This window comes from Molothrus ater, chromosome 5, assembly GCF_012460135.2.
Source record: "Molothrus ater isolate BHLD 08-10-18 breed brown headed cowbird chromosome 5, BPBGC_Mater_1.1, whole genome shotgun sequence".
NCBI classification, from domain to species: domain Eukaryota; kingdom Metazoa; phylum Chordata; class Aves; order Passeriformes; family Icteridae; genus Molothrus; species Molothrus ater.
In genome coordinates this window covers 32,432,529-32,454,969 of record NC_050482.2, presented here as the reverse complement: position 1 = coordinate 32,454,969, position 22,441 = coordinate 32,432,529, and the positions used below count along the sequence as shown (strand labels likewise).

Sequence of the window (22,441 nt, the reverse complement as noted above, 5' to 3'; positions counted from 1 at the left end):
TGGCCTAGCAAAGGGGCAGCTGCACAGCCCATGTGCACCTCCCTCTCTGCCCTGCAGCACCACGGAGAGTGCCCTGCTGCCCTGCTCCCGAGGCAGTGCCTGGGATGAAGCCCTCTGCTTCCCCCTGTCCATTTGGCACCCCCAATGCCTTGGCTCAAACTTCAGCTGTACTGCCTTGGCTTCCTGGGGCAGGAAAACTCACTGCTCAAACACAAGTCTTTCTGTACATACAGACCTCCCTGTACAGACTCATATGTTCCACAAAGACAATCCTCACTTCACAGCAGTTCTGCTTTTAAGGAAGTCCTTCTCTATATAATGCATTCTTACTAAAAATTTCTCCATTAAAACATTCCTTTTATCTTGTTACTAGAAATATATGTTTCTTTTAACGTGGTCATAATTCCATTTCTGTCAGTCAGGTTGTCTCTTATGACCTTAGATCTCGGTGTTCTGCTTTTGGCTTAACACTAAGCCAAGTATTTTTTTTAAATGGAATGCTGTTCCATTAAAAAAATCCCCAAAAATCACACTTCATTGTAAGTTTTTATATAGAAATAAGAAACAATTTTAAGCAAAAATGCATAAAATTTTAAAATCTGCTTTCCGTAAAACTGTTGGATTTCATATAGTTTTTGCATTTTGAAATACCTAGTTCTTTCTCTGATTGGTCAGAAACAGACTGCAGATCTTGCTCTGAAGACTCTGCTGGTAATGAAGTTGCCTCTGTTGTGGTTTGAATGACAGTTTCTGCCTCTCCCAACTCTCCTTCAATCATGGTAGTGATACCACGGACAAGATCCAGCAAACAGTGAAATGCCACTGACATTGCATAGCCCTCAGGAATTGTAGGCGGCTCAACTTTGTCCAGCATCTCCAAACTAAAAAATTGAAAACATGACAAGTGTGTAGCAATACCACTATTATTGTTTTTAGAAACAATAATAAAAAACAAGATTCCAAATGAATCCTAAGTACAAACAGATCCCAAATACTTCAAGATTTATTGCAACTCAAGAAAAAAACCTTTAAGTCAAGAGGTAAAAGAGTAAATGAATGACTAAATAAGACAGTAACCAAAAGGGGACAAACCCTGAGTACAGATCTGCAAAAAATATTTCTAAAAATACACTAACACATATAAGCAAGCATAATGAATAATTCTACTTTGTATTATTATTTTACTTAAGGCCACTGCAACAGAACTTATTCAGAAGAATTATCCAGGAACAATTATCCAGGAACAACAGAAGAAATACATCAGGAAATCATGACAGTGTGAACATAGTTATAACAATCTGAGGACAAGCCAGACATTCTATTATCATTATCTTTGAGTCCACATGACTAGAAAAGCGTGTCCATAGCTAGGTATTACATGGCCAAATACTCACCACCTACATGCACAGGTAAACAATGGAAGTTATTCGTACAAAAAGGATATATCTACATGATTCACTGCTGAAAAACATGCAATTAAAACATCACTGTGCTGGAATAGCAGTCTCATTGCCACTTTTCTCCATTTTTTTCTTTAAAAGCACATAAAGAACTGCTGAGTTACAAATCCAACAGAAATTGTAGCTGACACAGCAGCATCTATACAAGTAGAGACAATCTGTTACAAAAACCACCTGCTACCCCAACAATCATTATTTCATCATTTTTTTACTCTACAAACTACTTTTTAAAAAGATATATATTCCAGCTAAAATATACCAAAGATACTTTTATACTCTAGTGTCACCACTCTTGAATGCACAAAATTTTTCCTTCTCCCAAACTTCAGTTATTACTGTGCCACACTTATGCCACACTTCAGTCATTACCTCTAATTTCCTGAAGATAGCTGCCTCAGATATCTAGGGGAGCAGGAACTACAGCTAAATCAGATGGTCAGCATTTCATTCTCTATATACAAGTAAGTGTGAATATATATACAGGTATAATTAAAATTATGAGTGGGTTTTATAGTTACAATATATTTGTGAGGTAGAGGTCACATCCTTTACTTTTGAAGATAGAAAATGCTAACTACTGAAGAAATTATATGAGTTGTTAATGTTAAACAGCAGTGGTTGTGAAAAGTCTTGAATAGTTTGTCTATTTCTCTCAAAAACATTTAGTTCCTTAAGTAAAGGGGAAGAGAAGGCATAGTGGTCTGTGGATAAAGTTGTGTAAAAGTATGAAATGTGGCCATTGTTTGAAAATCTAATGGCAGCAGAAGAGAATTGGTGCTAGAACATGACATTACAGCAAGTCATCTCCTTACATACAGGGACTACAGACAGAAGTACAAGACAGAAGAAAAAAACTGCTGTGAAATGCTTGTGACAACTCTGTAATCTTATACAAAAGAAAAAATGCAAAAATTATGCAGAGAAAATCACAGAGTCACTTGAGATGTCCAAAGGTAAAACACAAGCAAGTTTAGAGCAAAACAGGAGACGATGATGGTGGCTGCAAGGTTCTTGATCCAGTTAAGAATAGATAGCAAGAAAAAAGAAAAGGGAAAAGAGTGGAAGTTGTAGTAGCTGAGCAAATTAAAAATTTGTATTCTCTGAGAACAGGCAGGTAAACTAAAACAACATTTATGTCCACTGCTGGAATAAAAAGTCAACACATACACATTAACTATTGAAATCTGAGGATGATTTTTTTTCTCCGTCTGCATCTCAAAGGCAGATAAAGGAGTTCCTACCCTAAAAATATTGAGATCCAGGCTATTTGCAGATTTCACTGAATTTTAGTATGCCAAAACTTTATGGTGATACAAACAACTTCAGGTTTGGAAGTGCGTGCCCCTCAATGGTCATGACTGACATGAAAAAAAATTGCACTATTTGAAAAAGTAACAGTATTTGCAGCTTTAAACTGAGAACACCATCTCCATTGTACAAAGTCATGACAAAATAATTTGTCATTCTAAGGAGCATTCAGAATCCAGCCTTGGTATGTAGGTCAATACATTGTTGAAATGACAACCAGACCAGTATCTACCACAATATCCTGCTCAATTAAAACTGTAAATACAGTAAAGCTGGTGTGAGAAAGCTATTTTTCATTCCCACTGATGTCCTGTTTGCTTAATGCCCTTCATGTCTGCCATTACAAAATGCAGCAACAGGTTTTCCAAAATTGTTCTATACTACAGGGAAGCCTAAAAGTGAAAAGTTAATACAGATAATATGGTAGGGAAACAAAATCCAACTGATGCTAAAACCATAGGGGACACCCCAATCAGAATCCAGGGCATGCAGAAAAAAACAGCAAAAAGACTGGAACACGTCATGGCACCAACAAAGAGAAAATTCCTAATAGACTTCAACACCAGTGAAATGAAAATCTCAATATTCACTAGTGAAAAAAACTCCTTACATCATCAAATTCAAAATAAAAATACCTGTTACATACATTTTCAAAAAGCTAGAGGTACTCACTATGTAGCTTTGGCACTGCCTTGTACTGTTACATTCAGGATGGGTATCCAAGTGCCTCTGTACTCAAAGGCAGGTAATACAGTCGCACCTCCACCCATTCCAAGCACTCCTGGGTTTGTTTGTGCTGAGCCAGTATTCCCTGATGCATTGCTTCCTGTCACAAAAACAAAGTGAGAAAATCAACCAATTTGTTGTGATCAACAAATATCCTTTTCCTTTTTCTACATTTAATTTTTGAGACACTAGGATTAATTTGAAGACACCCAGTTCAATAAAAAAATCAACAATAACATAAAAAACTATTTCTGAGCTCCCTCTGCTGTCTAAAACATAATCCTTTGTGCAGTTCATTGATGCCAACTGCCTAATGTTCAGTCAGAACGTAATGTTTCTGTGAAAGGTACAGCAACATTGATTCATTCACAGAATGTTATTAAACTTTCACAGTCTTGATGAAACAATGTATTGTTTTAGCGAAGAGTCAGACAGATACTTGAAAGTTAAGGATTATTTACACAGTTGTATCAAGAACTCAGTAGCTAGAAAGTTTAATTATTTTAATAACAAACTTCCAAGATTTCAGAAATGCAAAAACCACAAGAAGAAAATCAAAGAGAATGGCAACATTTGAATCTGTTCCATGCCAAGGCAGAATAAAACAAACCCCATCAGGGATGAGGTGACAATGTGCCAACCAACAGCTAGGAAGGGACAAATTTTGGTTCCAGCTGAGGAAGCCAAAAAAAAGTAGCTAAAAGAACAAGGAAGTCTGTATATATACACTTCCTTCATAGAGAAGGACATCTCTACTTACTAAGAATAGGTCCCACCAGTTCAGATTCTCTCTGAAGAGACAATGGGGAGAGAGAGCAGAGTCCCCAGGACAGAGACTCACAGTGTAACTCACGGCCATTTTGGTGTGCTTGCTTTTAGTATGTGAAGAGTAAGCTACTAATTTTGGCAAAAAACTCCTAACTTAGGCAATATGAATATACAGAAGCTTATGTATACACTTTAACACAGTAACACTTAACAGACTAAAACAATAAAATCATGCTGCTAAACACATGGTTAACCAAACACAGTTACAATGGTGTCATTTTCTATGATTCCACTGTGTAGTCAGATATGTGCAATTAATTTTTTATTAATCTAATTCATTAAAGTGGGTGGTAAACAATGGCCAGTATAGTAAAAGTGACACAGAACTTCAGCAGATGCAGCTTCCAACTCCCACGAAACAGGTAGCCTGTTGCAAGACTGAAGCTCAAAAGTCAAGTGTATAAGGAGTGCAAATGTCCAAAGCCAGGCTGGATAAGGCTTCAAGCAACCTAGTCTGTTGGAAGGTGTCCCTGCCCATGGCCAGGGGGCTGGAACTAGATAACCTTGAAGGTCTCTTCCAACACAAGCCATTCTACAATTCCAAAACACAGCCTTCTATGAGAGGACTGCTGTTATAATCAGAAGACTCAGCTTGAGAATTACATTGCATTGATCTGCTCTTTGCATGTCAAATATGGCCACAGGAGGAAAAAAGGTAGTAAAAAAAAAAAAGGTAGAAAAAAGAAATGAATGAGAAAGTGACATGAGAAGCATTCAGACAGAAAGAAGAAGTGAAAAGAGAAAAAAACCTGAAATAATTATCCAGAGAAATAGCAACAGCACTAGAGGCATGACCCTACTGCACTGCTGTTTCACTTGAGGCAAAATTTAGGTTTTCAGAATGAGTATTACAGAATGGCTTCTCATATATGTGCATGTTACATGGTGAAAAGAGTTCCTCTGATTTACTTTAAGATAATTAAGCTAACCTAGAAATAATACTAATAGAAATGTATAGACAGCTACTGAACAATAGACACTGACACAAATTTTCTCATGCTATCACTCCAGCATGGGATTCCAATTTCATGAGTGAACATTGAAAAGTGTGAGTCTAAACCCAAACTTCTCCAGTAGTAGTGGCAGATATGATAGACAATAATTACATTTATTATCTGGCTTTTATGTCTTTTAAGTAGGCATATCAAAAGACACCCTTACGAAATTTTTTTATGTTGCTTGTGGGTGAGGACTGCTTCCAGAACTACAAGAAAAAGCAGAGAGCCTTAACTTGGGACATAAACAAGTGCAAAGGCATTAACAGGATGATCATTTCTTCTTATTAAAATACAAATATGCCTAGTGAAATGCCAAAACCCTGACTGCAAGAAAAGACAATCAAGTCTTTTCAACATGTGTATGATTACAGCTTACAAAAAAGACAGAGATCATTTGTAAAATACACATCTCTTTCATGGTGCCTATTGGCTCCCTCAACTCCAGTTCTGGCCTTGCACATCCAGTAGAATTAGTGATTGCCTCCCACACACACCTTCTTACTACTTAAATTGTGCACTGCCATAAATGACATCCCCACACAATGAGCCTGAAAGCAGACACATTTTTTAGAGTCAGAAATTAGAAATAACTCCTTTGGAATCTCCCTCTGAAAAGTTGTGAAACAAGGAGCTGGGTCACTGCAGAAACAGGAATCAAGGCAGGAGCACTGCTCTGCTGACTGGGGTCTATGCCTTCCCCACAAACCCCCCAGGTAGATAAAATCCCCTGTTGTACCAGAGCTGAGAACACTAGTTGGTCTCAAGCTAGCTTTTCACCAAAATAAACACAGAAGTACAGAGCTGTACCAGAGCTGAATCAAAACAGAATTCATTATTACAAGAAAATGATGGGAAAATAAAATGACAATAAAGATTTACCAGTTTGGTTCGGTGTTGCTGATGTGCTCCCTGTGCTCGGTACAAGAAATAGAGACTGGATAAAGGACCCCAGTGCATTCACAATATCACGGAAAACTTTAGTGGAATGTTGCTTCATATCATACGACTGACAAAAAGACCTAGAAGGTATTTTGTAAAACAGAAAGTATTTGACAAATCAAGAACTAAAAGAATATTTTAACAGCAACTTCACCTCCACATACACTCCGAACTGTAGACTAAAATCACATTTTATCAGCAAATATTTAGGTAAACAATAATATTTAATTTGTGGTAAATGCTCCTTTGATACTGCTAAGACACAGACATACTCAAATAACTGTAATTCAGCCCTTCCTGCATAATAAGCATTGCCTAATGCATTACACAAATTATCATGAAAAGCTTATTGCATTTAAGTTTCTACACATTTGCAATGTTTTAGGAAGCATTTTCCATTAGAGAAAAATAATAAAAATATATCTTAAACTTTATGTAAAAGCAAAAGCCAATATATTTAATACCTTAATAGCTGAGGCTGCACACAAAGCCTGTGAATAGATTCTACTGCAACAGCTCGTAGCCACTGTGGTTTGTCTGCATCCAGAAACTTAACCAGCAATGACAGAAAGATTTCACACTCTGTTACCTAAAATATATAATTTATAATAATTAATAAAAATAAAAAGCCTCCTACCAAATATTTTCTAAAAAAACCCTCCATCTCGGGAATCCTATTACGGCAAGTTTTGTACAGAATCTAAAAAAATCCCTGGAATGAGTATTTACTCAGAATTATATAAAAATATAACATTTTTGACAAACTAAAATGACATATGCAATTGTACTGAAGGAACTAAATTCCTCAGAGACATTGCAATAAAGGTCATACATTTGCTACAGTAGACAAATGAAAAATATCTTTTTTAGCAGATACCCAAACTCAGGACATAAGAACAGCTGAACATGTGTTTTTATCCACATTCTGTCAACAGCTTTAGCAACTCAAGTCAAAAGCCTCTTAGAAAGAATTAACAAGGCACAGTAATCATCATTATCTAAAGTGAGGCAAACAACAGAAGATCAAAAGGTTCCCAGAACCTGAAAGGCAGTTAAATAGAGAAAAGACAAGAGCTAATCCACTATGAAATTCATACAAGTCCATGTTTAACAAAAATGTACATTTAGAATGCACAGTTTACATGTAAACATAAATAAACGTAAGAGGAAAAGAGTATTTCGCCTTTTCTTCCCTCAGTAGACATCAACAGTTCCCAAGAACTAATCAATACTACTACTGATCACAGCACTGGCATATACATAGAAAAACAGAATTGCATGAAGAAAATTTGAGCATATTCTTACCAGCAAGCTGTAAAACTGTTTAATCAAAACAGAAACTACTCGCAGCAAACGCATACAGATGGGAAAGTATGGTTTTTCCACTGGTGCTGGGGAAGATGAGGTGGTGGAACCTTGCCTGAATTTGATATTGGGGGAGAAGAGCTTTATAACAAGAGGGCATACCCTTTCTTTAAGAAGAAAACTGAATTCCTGATGCTGAAAAACAAAATAGAAAAAGTTATATGCAGATATTCCTTAATTGCTACCAGCAGCTCTGATTATGCATCTTATTTACATTTGTAGTCATGATCAAGCAGTCTGAAATCATGCAAATCTTGGTATAAATTACAATCAGGAAAAGAAAAGGCAGAACTGCAGACACCATTGTAAAGCTACCAAAACCCATGAAATTACAATGGTCAGGTTCATGCCATGCACCCTTCTTGTATTTTGCAGGTTGAAATAGGCTGCTAATATATCACTTACAAATAGATAAATTTCTTTAATCTACCTATTGTCAGCTAGTAAAACACACTACTGCAGGATCATGGTGCATTTATATGCAGTAGATGGATGCAATTCACAGTCTTCATTCTTACTTTACAAGTGGATGAGGTTAATGTTTTTGTAGAAATAACAATTCCACAAATTTAGTTACAGAGCTGTCATAAATCAGGTAAGATAAGAAAATGCATTTTCAGAGGAGATATAAACAGCAAAACCAAAAGTGAAACAGAGTAAAACAAGCAGCACTACAAAATGAATAAACATAAATAAAGTGTTTGGGAATAGAAAAATGATGGGGATAGAAAAACATTCATAAAGCACAGAGAATTTTTCTGTTAAACCCCCCCCCCCACCAATATGTAAAAGCTACAAGTCCTTCAAGAGAACAATATTCTTGTTAAATTAAAGAGGATTTAATAAAGTGTAGATTTTACTACCTATGTGAAAAAAAGTCTTCCTGTTTTCTGTCCAAGAACTACTCACTTGTAAAAACACTTGTGGAAAGTCATTGAGGACCGACTCAAGAAGTTCAAGGCCAAATGTCCGTGTCATTTCTGTCATACCCACGAGCCAGTAGGGAGCATCAGCATTAACTAACTGACAAAGATCCTTAGAAAGAAACACAGCAACATTAACATTCTCTGTACAGTCCTGTACCAAGAAAGTTTCCCGAGTTCATAATGAAATCTACACGCTCTCCTCTTCTGCAGGTAATTTTCTGATTTCAACATAATTTTTCTTTAAATACCTTTTTAACATAAATTATAAAGTATAGAAAAGACATTTCAAACTTTGCTGCTATCCTTGCAGCATGTGTGTTCATTCCTACCCTCAAAAATATCCCAAGACCAGTGACTTTGGTAAGTCAAGAAGATTTTTATTGGTGTGATGAATGCAACTACTCCTTTTCATTACATACTTGCCTTTAATGTCCAATACCAACCACAAGAGACAGGACTGAACTACAGTTGCAGCATTTTGCTCTGTATGGGGTCTGGCTGAGAGGGAGTTAATTTTCTCCATAGCAGCCCTTACAGTGCTGAGCTTCGCATTGGTAGCTAGAAAGGTGCTGCTAACACACCACTGCTTTGGCTACATCTGAATAGCAATGGCACAGCCTCAGTGCTGCCTCTCAAGATTTCCCCCCCCTACCACTAAGGGGCTGAGCAAGATCCTGTGAGAAGACAAAAAATGTCACCCCAAATTAACCAAAGAGATATTCCATACCTCAGTTATAGAACATAAGAAATGGGAGAGGAAGGGAGGCATTCATTACAATGCTTGCCTTTGGGAGCAACCACCATGTATTCTGCTTCCCAGGAAGTGGCTGAACGTTTCTTGCTGATGCACTTTGCTCATACACATGCAAACCTTTGCTTTAGTAAGCTACCTTATCTCAACCTATGAATTGTTTTCCATCTTATTTTCTCTGCCCATCCAGCTGGGACAGGGAGTGGTGGAGTAGCTGGGTGGGCACTTGAGAATCCAGCCAGGGTAAACCCACCACAGGCTCAGAGAAATAAGAATTTTGAATTTAAGGCAGACATGTATGCTTAGCTATTATTTAAGATTTATAGCAGAACATTTCCAAGGCCACTTAGAATCATTTTTCCATCATTCCCCTGTGACAGAGCATATCATCACCAATTAGAATAAATAGCATAAGAAAGCCCAAGGCTCTGGTTAAGGACATTGTCAATATGCAAATCTGCAAAACCAGCAAATTCTTGGAATTTTTTAAAGAAGTGTAGAAGTAACAAATCTTAACTGCAAAGACATAAATACATGCTCCCCAACTACCTGAAAAAGCATATATGCATCCTTAGCACAAGGCTTCAGTGTACTGACAGATCTTCTATTACTATTCCCTTGAACTGCAGCTGGCTGGTCAACAGCATCTGTGAAAAAAAAAAAAAAAACCAAAACAAAACAATGTTTTGTGAACATAGGAGCTGTTAAACACCAAGTATGCATTACGTGTTCCTACAGGAATATTCTACAAGAATGGCCAGGCAATTCTTCTCCAACTTATCATGTCTATAGAAACATTAGATTGATTACCAAAGATCATCAATACTAAGCACTGCTTTCCAATGCTCTCTTCAAAACTACTATTGCCATATATTTCCCACTCAATAATCTATGGTACCTACACCATAAATGACATCCTCACCTGAAATCCCTTTACAGTACTAACCTGAAGACCAGTTCTCACAGCTTGAAAAAAAAAAAATCTAGGTTTTATATATTGCTGCACTGAATTGGACTGACAAATTGGTGAAAGATTTCATCTCCTTTAAATACAAATAAGTGTATAAAAGACAGATAAAATTAATAATGTCTGTGACTTTTTTATAGCATCTATAGACATTTTATTACTTTGTTATCTGAAAGAGAAACATCTGATACGTGTCAAAAAAGCAGGTAAATAACAGCAAGCTGAGTAAGCAGCATGCCCACCTTTGTATCGCTCATCTTCAGCAACCACTCTCTCAAAAACGACAGTCACCACCTGCCGCACTGTAGCTGCTGCAGTGTTATTTGTGATATTATCTTTTGTGAAGTGCAGTCGAAAGCAAAGTACAATAGCCTGAAAGGAAAAAAAATCAACAGAAAAAAACATCATGTTACAGCAATACATTTCATCTTTTAGCTAAGAGTCAAGAAGGTTGATGGACTGAGGAATGCTTTTTGCTACAGTTTGTCAAAAGGTTGTCCAAAAAAAAAGAAAAAAAAAATTAAATTTGAAGAACCAGAATACATTTTATGGATTACCCTAGCCAAAAACTCTTTAGTAATCCTCCACAAAGGCAATCAAAAAGTGGTATTTAACTGAACATATTACAATGTACCAATAAAATTGCTGTCATCATACAGAGAATACGCAGTAATCATCACACAGAACAACTTGTATGAATATTATGTCAAAAGAACATTAGGATTGTAAGGTTAATCACAGAAAGGTCAGTCAACTCCAAAGCTAAAATGTCATTCCTCCTCCTACACTGAATCACAACACTTTCATAATCTTGATGCCTTGACTGCTATTATGCCTAAGACATGCAGTTCAACGTGTCATTGTGCTGGCAATGACCTGAATGCTTTTTCCCACTGGATTCTGTTATTACCTCCAACTCATAGTTTAATACTTACCTGTTTTATAATGAATTTTGAAAATTAACATCCGTATATGTAGTGAAACCTGTGTTTCTTGTTCTTCTGTCCATATACTGTGTTCTGGCAATTTGAAGAACCTCAACCCCACCCTGCCATAGTACTACATGCTGTGAGCCATACAAGATTCAGAATTTCCTTTTGCCTCTTCTTCACGTCTATGATTTGTGGACTCCACTCTGATGGTATCACCACATTAGTTTAAAATCTTACAGCAACTTGACTGAAACATGAATGTGCAATAAATGTCTGGCTGTAACAAATTTTGTACAATGTAATCTAAGAGAGAAACTTACAAAGCAGTTACACAATTCACTGATGGTAAACAATGTTGCATCTTCAAAGAGAAGTATCTTGTAATTTAAATTAAATGGACTGAGGCCTTACTTTTTGTCTAGTTGAAACATAACATCCAAAATGTTTCATGTTTAAAACTATGACCCTAAATTAGTAAAAAAAGAGCAATAACTGGACTGTTTTCAGGAGATTTAAGGCAGGATGGAAAGCAGGTTCTTTTAACATTTTCTCTGTTAGTGAGAGTGTACACTGTGCTATGTGCTCTGATTCCAATTCAAAACCACAACAAATTTAACACATGAGAAGGATAGGCATTAGCTCAGTATTTTTATTTCAAATTTCAATCAAGTCCAAAATGCATATTAGCTCAGTATTTTTATTTCAAATTTCAATCAAGTCCAAAATGCATTATTGTGGAGGAATTACAAAACACGTGGAAAAGGAAGCTAAAAGAAATTCTGTTTTCAGAGTCTAGCCATAAAGACAATAGGGACACAACAGAATCAAGAAAGTCCTCTTCTTGTTCACGGTTTTTGCATGCTTCATATGTGAAAATTCTCCATCTTTCCTCTTGGATATTTCAAATTCAGTAGCTGATACCACAAATTCTTACCTTGGACAGTGCTTCATCATGCACAACTGTATTGGTTGTTAAAAGTACAAGAACTGTTTGGAGCAATTTAAGTTCTTCAAGACTGTTCTCCATCAACTGCCAAAGCATATTGATAATGTTTCCGGCTGCAGCCTACAAAGAAATATTTTTTTGTCACCTATTACAATATTCATGTACTGGTATATCATGTACATATGTAAGAATATCACTGCCATAAGGACATATCACCACTGAATCTGCCTGTTTGTCTATACCATAGCACTAAATTGAGATTTCATTATAAAGCCAATTACACTGTCATAACCTTCCCAAAGTCACTTTGAAGATGTGACAACAGAAATGTTTTAATATGTAGTACAAATTAAAGCCTGTACTTCATTTTTTACTTGGAAATATGGAAGACACAGTAAAAAATTATTTTACCCTCAGAATTCACTAATGTAAAATTAGTGTAATTTTACATTATGCAAGCACAACTGAAGGTGTATTTTAACAGCATTATTTTCATCAGCTTCCTAACACACTATCATGACATTTATTGCTGCAGAAAATGTGCATCCATTTTACCTTATTGTTAAAAATAAAATGTAACAAAAGCACAAAAATGTTATTGCACAGAGTATATTTGTGGATGCACAAGGTTCATTACATGTTCAGTTATTGCAGTGGAAGAATGTGAACTAAATGAGCTGGTTTCAATTTTCATGGATTTCCTTCTAGAGGTTACTAATATTGCCTCACCGTTTTATTTAGTAATGTAAAAGGTTTTCTTTTAAATTACTGAAAAATAGATATAAGTAAAATATTTTGTGTACTATGTTCATTATAATATAAAGAGCCTCCTCCTAAAACAACTCATTCACCTTCCATTTGAGGTCTATATTTTTCACTCTGAAATATTTCTGCTTTTGTATAAAGATCGATCTTACCTCTGAAACAACTTCATGAGACATGAGCCTCTGTATGGCTGCTAGACACAGCTGAGTGATCTTTGGTTCTTTTGTTCCACAGCCCATCAGAAAAGGCTGAACCACCTCTGAACTGTTCTCTTTCAATGCTTTCAAAGAGAAATATGGAAGCAGTCAATGCTTAATACTTTGAAAAATACAATGCAAACACTGTTAACCACACCTATTAATAAAAGCAATCTCTAGTTTTGGAAATTTGGGATTTACACGTGGAACAAGGGAAAAGCCAAGTGAAGACGGACACTAGACTGACACAGCTCACTTCCACAATTACCCTGGTCAAGACTCAAATTCCAAGCACCTTCTCCCTTACACACTCAAGCGACTTTCCAAATCCAAAACGTCCACTTAAGAGTCCATGTGGTTAGCAAGAAGGTGTAAGGTTCTGCCACCCCCAGGGCTTTCCCTGGCCTTGCCCCAGGAACCAGGCTCAGGCTGGTAGCACTGTCCTTCTGCTCTGCGTCACCTCAGCACCTAATGCAGGAGCAACCCACTCTGGCACAGAGCAACATCCCAAAGCACAGGGCAGGAAGGGGAAGAGAAAACTGCCACTGACAAAACAGGAAGAGAGAGACTAGACTGTATCCTGGGTACGTTCACCTGGCTGTGAATTTGTCAAATGCTGTTTTAGTGATAAAGGGTAGCTTCTTAAAATGGACTTTTGCCAGGAGAAAACTAGTTCCCACAAACTTCTCTCCTTTTTTTTGGTTTGGATTTTGTTTGTTTTTTGTTAAGGAGAAAAAGCTTCATAATGAATATAACATTCTACACTGCATATAAAACAGGGTTTTTTTTCATAAAAGTAATTCAAGAAATCTGACATAATAAAATTTTAGACTATGAAAATACCAAAAATATGAAAGGAAAGCATGTCTCTGACTGATAAGTGGTTTTCCATTTGCAGGTATGTTTGCTGATTCATGCAAACTTCTAAGATTTTAGCTGCTCATCACCATTTCAGATACTAAAAATTTCCTCACAGTTGAAAGTTCAATGTCTGTTCTTACACTGAATGTCATACACTGTGTTTTAGTCTATGTGTAATAGAAGAAATGTATTCATGAAAAGTTTCGCATGCTTTTCAGAGGACAGCAGTTACCACAAACAAAAAATACATTCTCACATAAAAATGCAAACATGATCTATACTACTAAGCATCACTACAACTAATTTGGAAAAAAAATGAAACAAGATGAAACTACAAAAAAATACTTCAGTGATATTCTCCAACTGAAACACTAACTGACTCAGAAGTTTCTACAAAAAGAAATGGATGCCAACTTTCTATAAGATAATAGTTCTGCCAGGGTGATATCAACACACAGTCCAGTTTCATCAGCCTCTTCAGAGCCAGTGCAGGCTCAATGTCCAGTTGACATTTCTGAACTACCACTAAATTCTAACCATTAAGCAGAAAAAAGCAAGCAAAAAGATACTACAAAACATTTATCCTTAATATGAAACTCGAGATACAGTTCTGAATGTTTAAAATGGCATGAGTTAATAAATAACAAGACAAAGAACAAATTTAGCCTTTTACAATACATTCTTCTATAATCCATTAAAAGCAACACTCTCACAACAGAATCTATATAAGTATTTTTAGTTAATGAATCTGAAAAATAAATGTTTTGTAGACCTCCTTTGGTACATATCTGGTTTTACAGCAATCAGGCAGAGTTGTTCCTTATTCAGAGGATCTGGAGCTAAATGCTGATAACCCCTTCCAACTCAGAATATTCTGTGATCATGTGTTTCTGTGGCTGTATTAGCTTCAGTCTTAAAATGCACAATAAATTTCTTATTCCCAGGTCTGCCTCCATTTTGCTGCCAATTTATAGCAGAATATATTAAAAAGAAATCTACCTTACTGAATCATAACAAATGAGAAGTTTTTGGGAAGTATAACTTACCTATTCATTTCATCAGCAAGATTATAATTGCGATTTTTTAGAAGAACTCCTAAACCATAAGTTTTTGCACAGCTCAAAGCCACATGGAAATAATTTCTCAAATTTATCTCCTGTGATAAAAGGCTTTCTCCTCCTCTGGAATTTCTCAAATTCTTATAAATAAATAATAAAGCATGTACACACTGCCAAGAATGAAGACTTTGAAACAGCTCAACTTAACTTTTCAAAGAGAAAGAGAGAAGTTAGATCAATGACCTCAAAGTTCTGGCAGATTAAACATATCCCACCAAAAATAACAAAGATTTTAAGATTTTAATAAAGATTTTAAGCCTGCATCTATTTTCCTAAAAATTATAATCCTACACAATGAAACGCTTCAAGAAAGCACCAGATTAGCTTATTCAAAACAATCTGATACATTTGTTCTTATCTATGTTAGTGAAATGACAGTTTACATCCAGATATTAAAAAATCATATCCTGATCAAAATATTTATTTGTGTTACTAGAATGTCTTGTAGATGCTCTTAAATAATCTAGCAGTCAAAATGTATCCACTAGATTCCACAATTACATTGTAGCATTTTGCAGCTTTATTACTACAAAGTGATATATATAATTTTTCTTCAGAAGACTTTAAATATTAGATAGACAATCTCTTGACACTACCTTATTATAAGGTTAGCTTTTAATTGATACCTCAAAAAACACAAAAGCTCATAAAGAATTGAGTCTGTTTAGTGACATTAGGCTTTAACTGTGGAATGTTAGGATAATGTGCAGGCACATTACATTTTCCCAGTACAAAACTGTGGAACAGAGGAAGAAAAAGTTATTATCCTATTAGCAAAGATTAACTAATCAAAATAACTTTTAGGACCTGCTGGTTTCCCACACCTCTTAACAACAAATCTGCACAGGTTTTTTGAATGAAATAAATACTAAGTACATTCCAGTTTGAACTTTCCAAGAGTAAATAATTTTAAAAATTTTTCCAACTAAGAGAAAGTGTTCCCTCAAAAAGATGAAAGCAAAGACTGCCCATCCATGACTAAATTTAATGATCTTTCCTATCTCTTCCCTTTGAAAACTAAAAAACAGAGAACTTTGCAGGATAGTTTTAGAAACTAGCTTTCTAAAATAAAAACTTCTTTATGCAGTAATATGTTGACAGCTTCCAAAATGGCTAACTACTGCTTTCCCTTTTTCATTTGTGTATTTTGATATAGCTGACATTACCTGGCATACTTTTCCCACTTATGTCAGCATACATGACAGCAGTAAAAACAAAGAAAATAAACAAATAAAAAAGAGGCATTAAAGTGAAATACTGAGGAGTGGGTCTGTTAATACAAATAATCCTAGAAAATGCCTCCTTAACAATACCTGATTTACATATCTCAAAAGTAGATATGGTTTTGCAGCTATTTCACCGGACTTGCCAAACATTTCTAGCATTTCAAGGATTTTGACTACATCTGGGCTAGACACTCAAGTATTGATGCAGGGACATTCAAATCCAGCCAAGGGCTTTACCAGCAACTGACAAGAAGCCAACTTTATAAAGCTGAAGACAGTCAGGAGATATTGTTTATGCACTTACAAATCTGCATCTCACAAGATATGTCCCATCTCTTAAGGCATTGGAACATCTTAAATTGAATGACCTAGTCTCAGATAAAGATGGATTTTTGCCTGCCAGTTACAAGTCCCAAAGGCTGGACTAATACATGATGTGGATCATACTGCAGAACTCCACACAGAGCACTCAACCACAATGGCTAAAACACTGAGAATGTAGGGCCTGAGTATTTCATGGTACTTTTCTAAGTGGATGATTACTTTTGTAGAGCATCAACTGAAAATGGAGCCCTTCCTCAGCATCCTAATAGCACTAACAAGAAACAAGTAGTGTTAAAAAATTTCTATGCTTGTATACTTTCTACACTGGATTTTTTGCTAGGTGCCCAAAAGTAAAGCATCAACAATACAGCACACACTAAAAGATGTGTAGCATTATTAGACATATCCAAAACATATTTTTAACATTTTGATCTGTAACTCAGCTTTATTCTTCCTACTGCACAGCAAATAATTACCTGCCAAAATATCTGTGTTTCGTGCAGCTATTGTTTTCACTTTTATTATTCCTGATTCAGCAGCCTGGAAGAAAAGAAAACAAGTAGTTTAGATGCTATATCATACATCAATATCTGCAAATAAATAAAAAATATTGTAGATAAATAAAAAGGTATAGTCTCAGATAAAGAAATCCATTTGCAGTGGTTTCTGCCAGCAGAGTTAACGCAGAAGTGAAATTTTTGTAGTTGCTGGACTTCCTTTCTAGAATTCCACAGGAAGAGTTATATTCAGAATTTTCAGAAATCATGATTCTCATTGTATTACTTTCCAATCTTATGAATGGAAAAAAAAAATCACTAGTAAGCACAAACACTGTTACAGTCTCTAGACAGTTTCAAATTACAAGTAGAAAAATGAAACCCATCTTCCCCCTGGATTTTGGCTCCCAAATGTCCTATACAAATGACCCCATGGCAATGCTGCAAAGGTGACTTTCTAACAATACTTTCTGCTCTTCCCAGCATGCCATACAGAGCACAGCACCAGCTCCTCTTTCCCTTTCCCCCAGGTATGACTTGGCAGAGCAGCAATATCATCCTCTCCCCTCTTCCACTCCTCCAGCAGGGCCAGGGCTGCCCAGCCCAGCCCAGCCAGGGCATCACACATGGCCCCAAGGGAACAGCAACTCCCTCTCCAGTGCCCACAAACACTTCCCTGCAGAAATCACTCAAGTCGTGCTCTCTAATAGAAATCAAGCCAAACTGGAAACATAACACTGAAGCTTTGCATTTCAAGACCATGACTTCTGAAAGCTTTGTGTACAAAACAAAAAAGATATATTCTACATTGTGCTTTTCCAGTTTTTAAATTGAATTAATACACTATAAGCCTCCGGAAAGAATTAAACAAATCAAAATAAATGGTTTTCCCAAATGACTGGATGCAAATTGCTGGAAAATACTGTTCTGCAAATTTGAAAGCACACTTCCCCTTTTATTTTAGCTTTGTATTTCTGTGCACTTTCCACAGTACACATCACTATTTTTCCTCTGATACTACTATTTTAAGATGTGTGCTGTCACCACATAAAACAGATTAGAGAAGCAAAGAAACAGTGTCATCAGAAATATGAAAATGATATTACATGAAGTTTTACCAAGTGTTAATATTCCCTCTCCATCAGAACATTATTCCAAAAAGGTTTCATAGAAAGTCAGGTTAAGGTGACTGTATAAATTCACAATTAAATATTTAAATTAAGAGTTGACATACATATTTCTCAAAATAGCGAAATGAGAAATGCAAAGCTGAGGGGTTTTTGTTTGGTTGTTTTTTTAAAAAAAATATTTCCCAAAACAATATAGGAAGACTAAACACTGCCTTAAAACTCTGGAGATTTATTTAAATTTTTCTGAACACGTTTTGTACTTTAAAAATGAAGTCAATAATATTCACAGTGCCTGATTAACAATACAACATGTTCAAATGAGCACAAAGCAACATGACCATATGTATTTTGCATAACTAAAATAAGGCATGCCAAATGCAGCTCTTATTTATTTTAATCATATTAACTTAATGTGTTGAACTTCTTGTCATAACACTTTGTTTCTATTAATTAATATGAAGGATTTGTCACAGTCCAACTTCAATCATCTTTAAATGAAAACTAATCACAATTACTAATGGCAATTGATTTCTGTCTTGCCAGGAGTAACAAACTCATTTTGATTCCAAGAAATAATAAGCCTTCACATAGTAGTGGCATTCACAAACACCATGCACTTTGCACAAAAATTTTCCAACATAATGGCTCTCAGTTTTTTCCATGCTGGCTTTATATAAAATAATATATATAAAAAAAAAAAAAAAGTAAAACAAAACAACTGCTGAATATAAGCATTCTTCTCCATGAGATACAGAAATTTGTATGATCATCTGCATGATGCTATGGTTTCTATTCCGAATCCCAGTTAAAAATGTTTACAGTTAAAAACTAATTACACCACATGCACCCTACAAAATACTCTATTGTATATGTAAAAGAGACAACATATTAACACTATAAAAATATACCTCAGTTGATCACAAATAGCCAATAGAAAACATGATAACTACAAACAGTTCTAATCTGTATACATTAATGTAAAAGTGTGCTGGGATTGCATCAGTTTAAGTGGCAAATTAAAAGATATATCCCATAGCTTTTAAGTTTACAAATTTACATCAATTACTATAGCAGTTTGCAGGACACTGTCACATGAGAACAGGATCTTATAAAGCACTAATCAAGGAGAGAGCATTATCTTGTGTGTATTTATGGGTATAAATATGAAAATTTACTTTCACATAAATATAAGACACAAAGTTTTTTAATCAATCACCAATTTTAGCTGTAACATACCAGCTTTCCTTAGCACCACAACTCATAGTAGCCTAACAATCAAGTCAGTTCTCTCTTTATTTTGAAAAGAAGAAAATACACATGTAATTCCTGAAACTTAACAAAGCTTAAATGTATTTAAAACCTTCAGCCAATTAGATTTCCAATTCTGCTGCCTTAATAATTGTGAAATGAACTGATATAAAATGTCTCAAACACACACATGCCATTACTGAGTTTTGGTTCATGTTTCTCCTGAAGCAACTGCAGCATCCAGTCTGGGAAGGTGAAATATTGACAAAGAAGAGAAATTGACTCTCAGTGATAGCACATATTCAAGTCAATCTCTTCCAGTACTTTGACCTGATTTTAATCAAACAGTCAATAAACTCAGTAAAATTCAACAAGACCCTCTACACTCAAACACTTGCCCCGTCATCTTTCTGCTTCCTTGGAAATTACCAAGAATTTGCTAATTACATGGAAATCACCCTTCACAGAAATCAAAGTAAGGCAAAGAGACAACCTATGTAGCAAAAAAAAAAAAAAAAAAAATTAAAAAATCAGGAGAGTGCAGTTTCAAGCAGACTGAAAAGGAGTCTGTGCATAACATCTATCTTCTGGCCTGAAAGTTCCTCTCTGAATGTACAATCTGACAACAACATTCACAGCTGCCTTACAGCCAGAGGTTCTCTGCATATGAGAGACCACAACGTGGAGATGCATAGAGACTTCCAAACACAGCTTCAGGAGCTTCTCAGATCCAAAACTCCTACCCTCCTAATGGACTTCTCAGTCTTCAGCTGAAACAGAGAAAACTTTCAGCCGTCCTGTCATCAGATATGCTGTGACCATCTTCCCAATTTTTGGAAACTTTTACTTTGTTTAGGATCTAAAGCACTTATTGGGTAAGAGAGGCAGATAATATCCACTCAGGCAATCAGGAAGGAAAGATTTAACACATCCTCAAGCAAAACCAACATTTACCATCATCCAGGTAACATTCATGAGCTAAATTTTTCCACATTACATATATTTAAAGATCTATAACTCAAAAATCACATATGAAGGTATTAGGATAACTGGGATATTCAATTCTTCATGAATTCAACATGACAGAAAGGCAAGCCATCCACACCATGAGCGGTAAGTGGATCTAGAAAGCACCAGTTCTTCAAATCTGTCTGCTGGGACATTGTGGAAGCTCCTAAATCCAGCTGCAGTAGGCAATCTACATTAACTAAAGATACCACTTGAGCTAACTCCATGATCACCATAACATTACCCTGCAGCCCAAGAACAGGACTTGTCTTGGCAGTACAAAGAATAATGGCATGGCATATGCTTGAACATTTAACATTAATAGAGGTACATCTTGGACCTCTACTGCAATGCATACAGACAGGCAAGTAAAGGACCAGAGGCATCAACTGGGATGTGATCTGACAGTACATCAGGTGCTCTGCAGTAATCTCTATGGATTTGTCATTCATTACTCTGGGGTAAACATGAAAGCACTACCCTTCTTTTATTGAAAAATAATAACACAGTTAACAACTTTTCCTAAGGGAAAGATGGCACAAAATTTGAATCTAAAGTGAGAAAAAGTAATTGTTGTCTCTGCCATAGCAATCGTTTCTTTAAAAGTTTCAAACGATTTTTAAAGAAGTTTAAAAAGGATAAACATGCTGATCTTCAAAGGAATTTGTATCTAACAATTAGGAACAAAGTCAACACCTTTTTTACTTTATTAACCAAAAAAATATATATTCCCATAAGGATATTTAATGCAACAATCAAACATGTACTAATTTCTACTAAGGATTGATCTAACATCAAGAATCTTTTTGTATGAATTTCTAAATGTGATAGCATGGTTACCAAAGGTTAATAAAACCAAGAATTTTCACTGCTAGTGCTCTTGAATGACCATTTGTGTTTTCATTGTACATTAGAGCAAATTGCTATCTCTAGAGACACTAAAATTGTTTTAACATTTGAAGTCCTTAGCACACAGGTTATTGATTTCTCTATTCTCAAAAGAAAAGCATTCAGAAAGAATGATTTTTATTGGTATTTACATTACATTGTTTGCCAACCTTTTATTAAGACTGGATGAGAGTAATATGTTACCTGTAGTCACTTCCATATCTATTACATGAAATAAAAAGAGCATTTTTTTTCTATCCATGACTGTCTGCCTTTCCAACTGGGACACTAACCCTATATCCAACAGTTTAGATAAGAGGTCCTCCTGTCTAAAGTAGAGTTTCACTTCATTGTTATTCTGGCTTGCTGTGCAAAAGCACATTCTGGACCATTACTATACTGCTAAGCAATTGCTTAAAAAGAACACACAAAAAACTCCTCACTAAATCAGTCTCATGAAAGCACTCAAGTGTACCACATTTCTGTGAAAAAGCACTGTACTTGCCTCCTGTATTCTTGTCTTCCTCCCCCTGAGTACAACCCCTGCTTTGACCCTTCTCTTTTATGTATACTCATTTTACATGTAATTTAAACTGGCAAAATGCCAGTCTTGATCTGACATTGCTGTGCACTCACAGGGGTTTATTACACTGAACAATTTATCATTTTGTTACAAAATTATCATAAATTAGAAAAAAAAAAGCTTTAACAGATTTTATCATACACTTTCTTCTCCAGCTGAAGATTTAAGATATTGCAGTTTTTGTTTTTTCAAAAACACACAACTTTGTTCATTTCCAGCTTTAGTGCAACTATATTAGTTGCTCTCATATTCAGAGTGCTCAGTCACAACAGGAATGACTACTCCTCTGGCCCATTAATCTTCTGAAATTGTCAGTTTGCAGTACCAGTAGCCAATTCAGAATGCTGAAGGTTAACCATCACTAATGCCAGAATTGCCAGCTGCTGCCTCTGGAGATGCCTCACTTGACGTGAACATAGAGATATTCAAATAGAAATACTTACTACCACA

General features: G+C 35.7%; 1 protein-coding gene across 3 annotated transcripts in view; it reads right to left on the bottom strand.

Moving 5' to 3' along the window:
- The window catches only part of MON2 (MON2 homolog, regulator of endosome-to-Golgi trafficking), a 66,108-nt gene that overhangs the window by 35,800 nt on the left and 7,867 nt on the right, over window positions 1-22,441 (bottom strand). For 2 of the 3 annotated variants that reach the window (XM_036400597.2, XM_036400599.2), the window contains exons 2-12: window positions 17,114-17,177; window positions 13,064-13,191; window positions 12,135-12,266; window positions 10,511-10,640; window positions 9,851-9,948; window positions 8,534-8,659; window positions 7,565-7,759; window positions 6,724-6,848; window positions 6,200-6,339; window positions 3,441-3,594; window positions 652-881 (exon numbers count right to left, since the gene is read on the bottom strand). In XM_036400597.2, the coding sequence (XP_036256490.1) occupies window positions 652-881; window positions 3,441-3,594; window positions 6,200-6,339; window positions 6,724-6,848; window positions 7,565-7,759; window positions 8,534-8,659; window positions 9,851-9,948; window positions 10,511-10,640; window positions 12,135-12,266; window positions 13,064-13,191; window positions 17,114-17,177 (1,522 nt within the window). Of the gene's footprint in view, window positions 1-651; window positions 882-3,440; window positions 3,595-6,199; window positions 6,340-6,723; window positions 6,849-7,564; window positions 7,760-8,533; window positions 8,660-9,850; window positions 9,949-10,510; window positions 10,641-12,134; window positions 12,267-13,063; window positions 13,192-16,253; window positions 16,271-17,113; window positions 17,178-22,441 lie in introns of those variants that run through there. The other variant, XM_054514863.1, reaches the window with a different exon arrangement.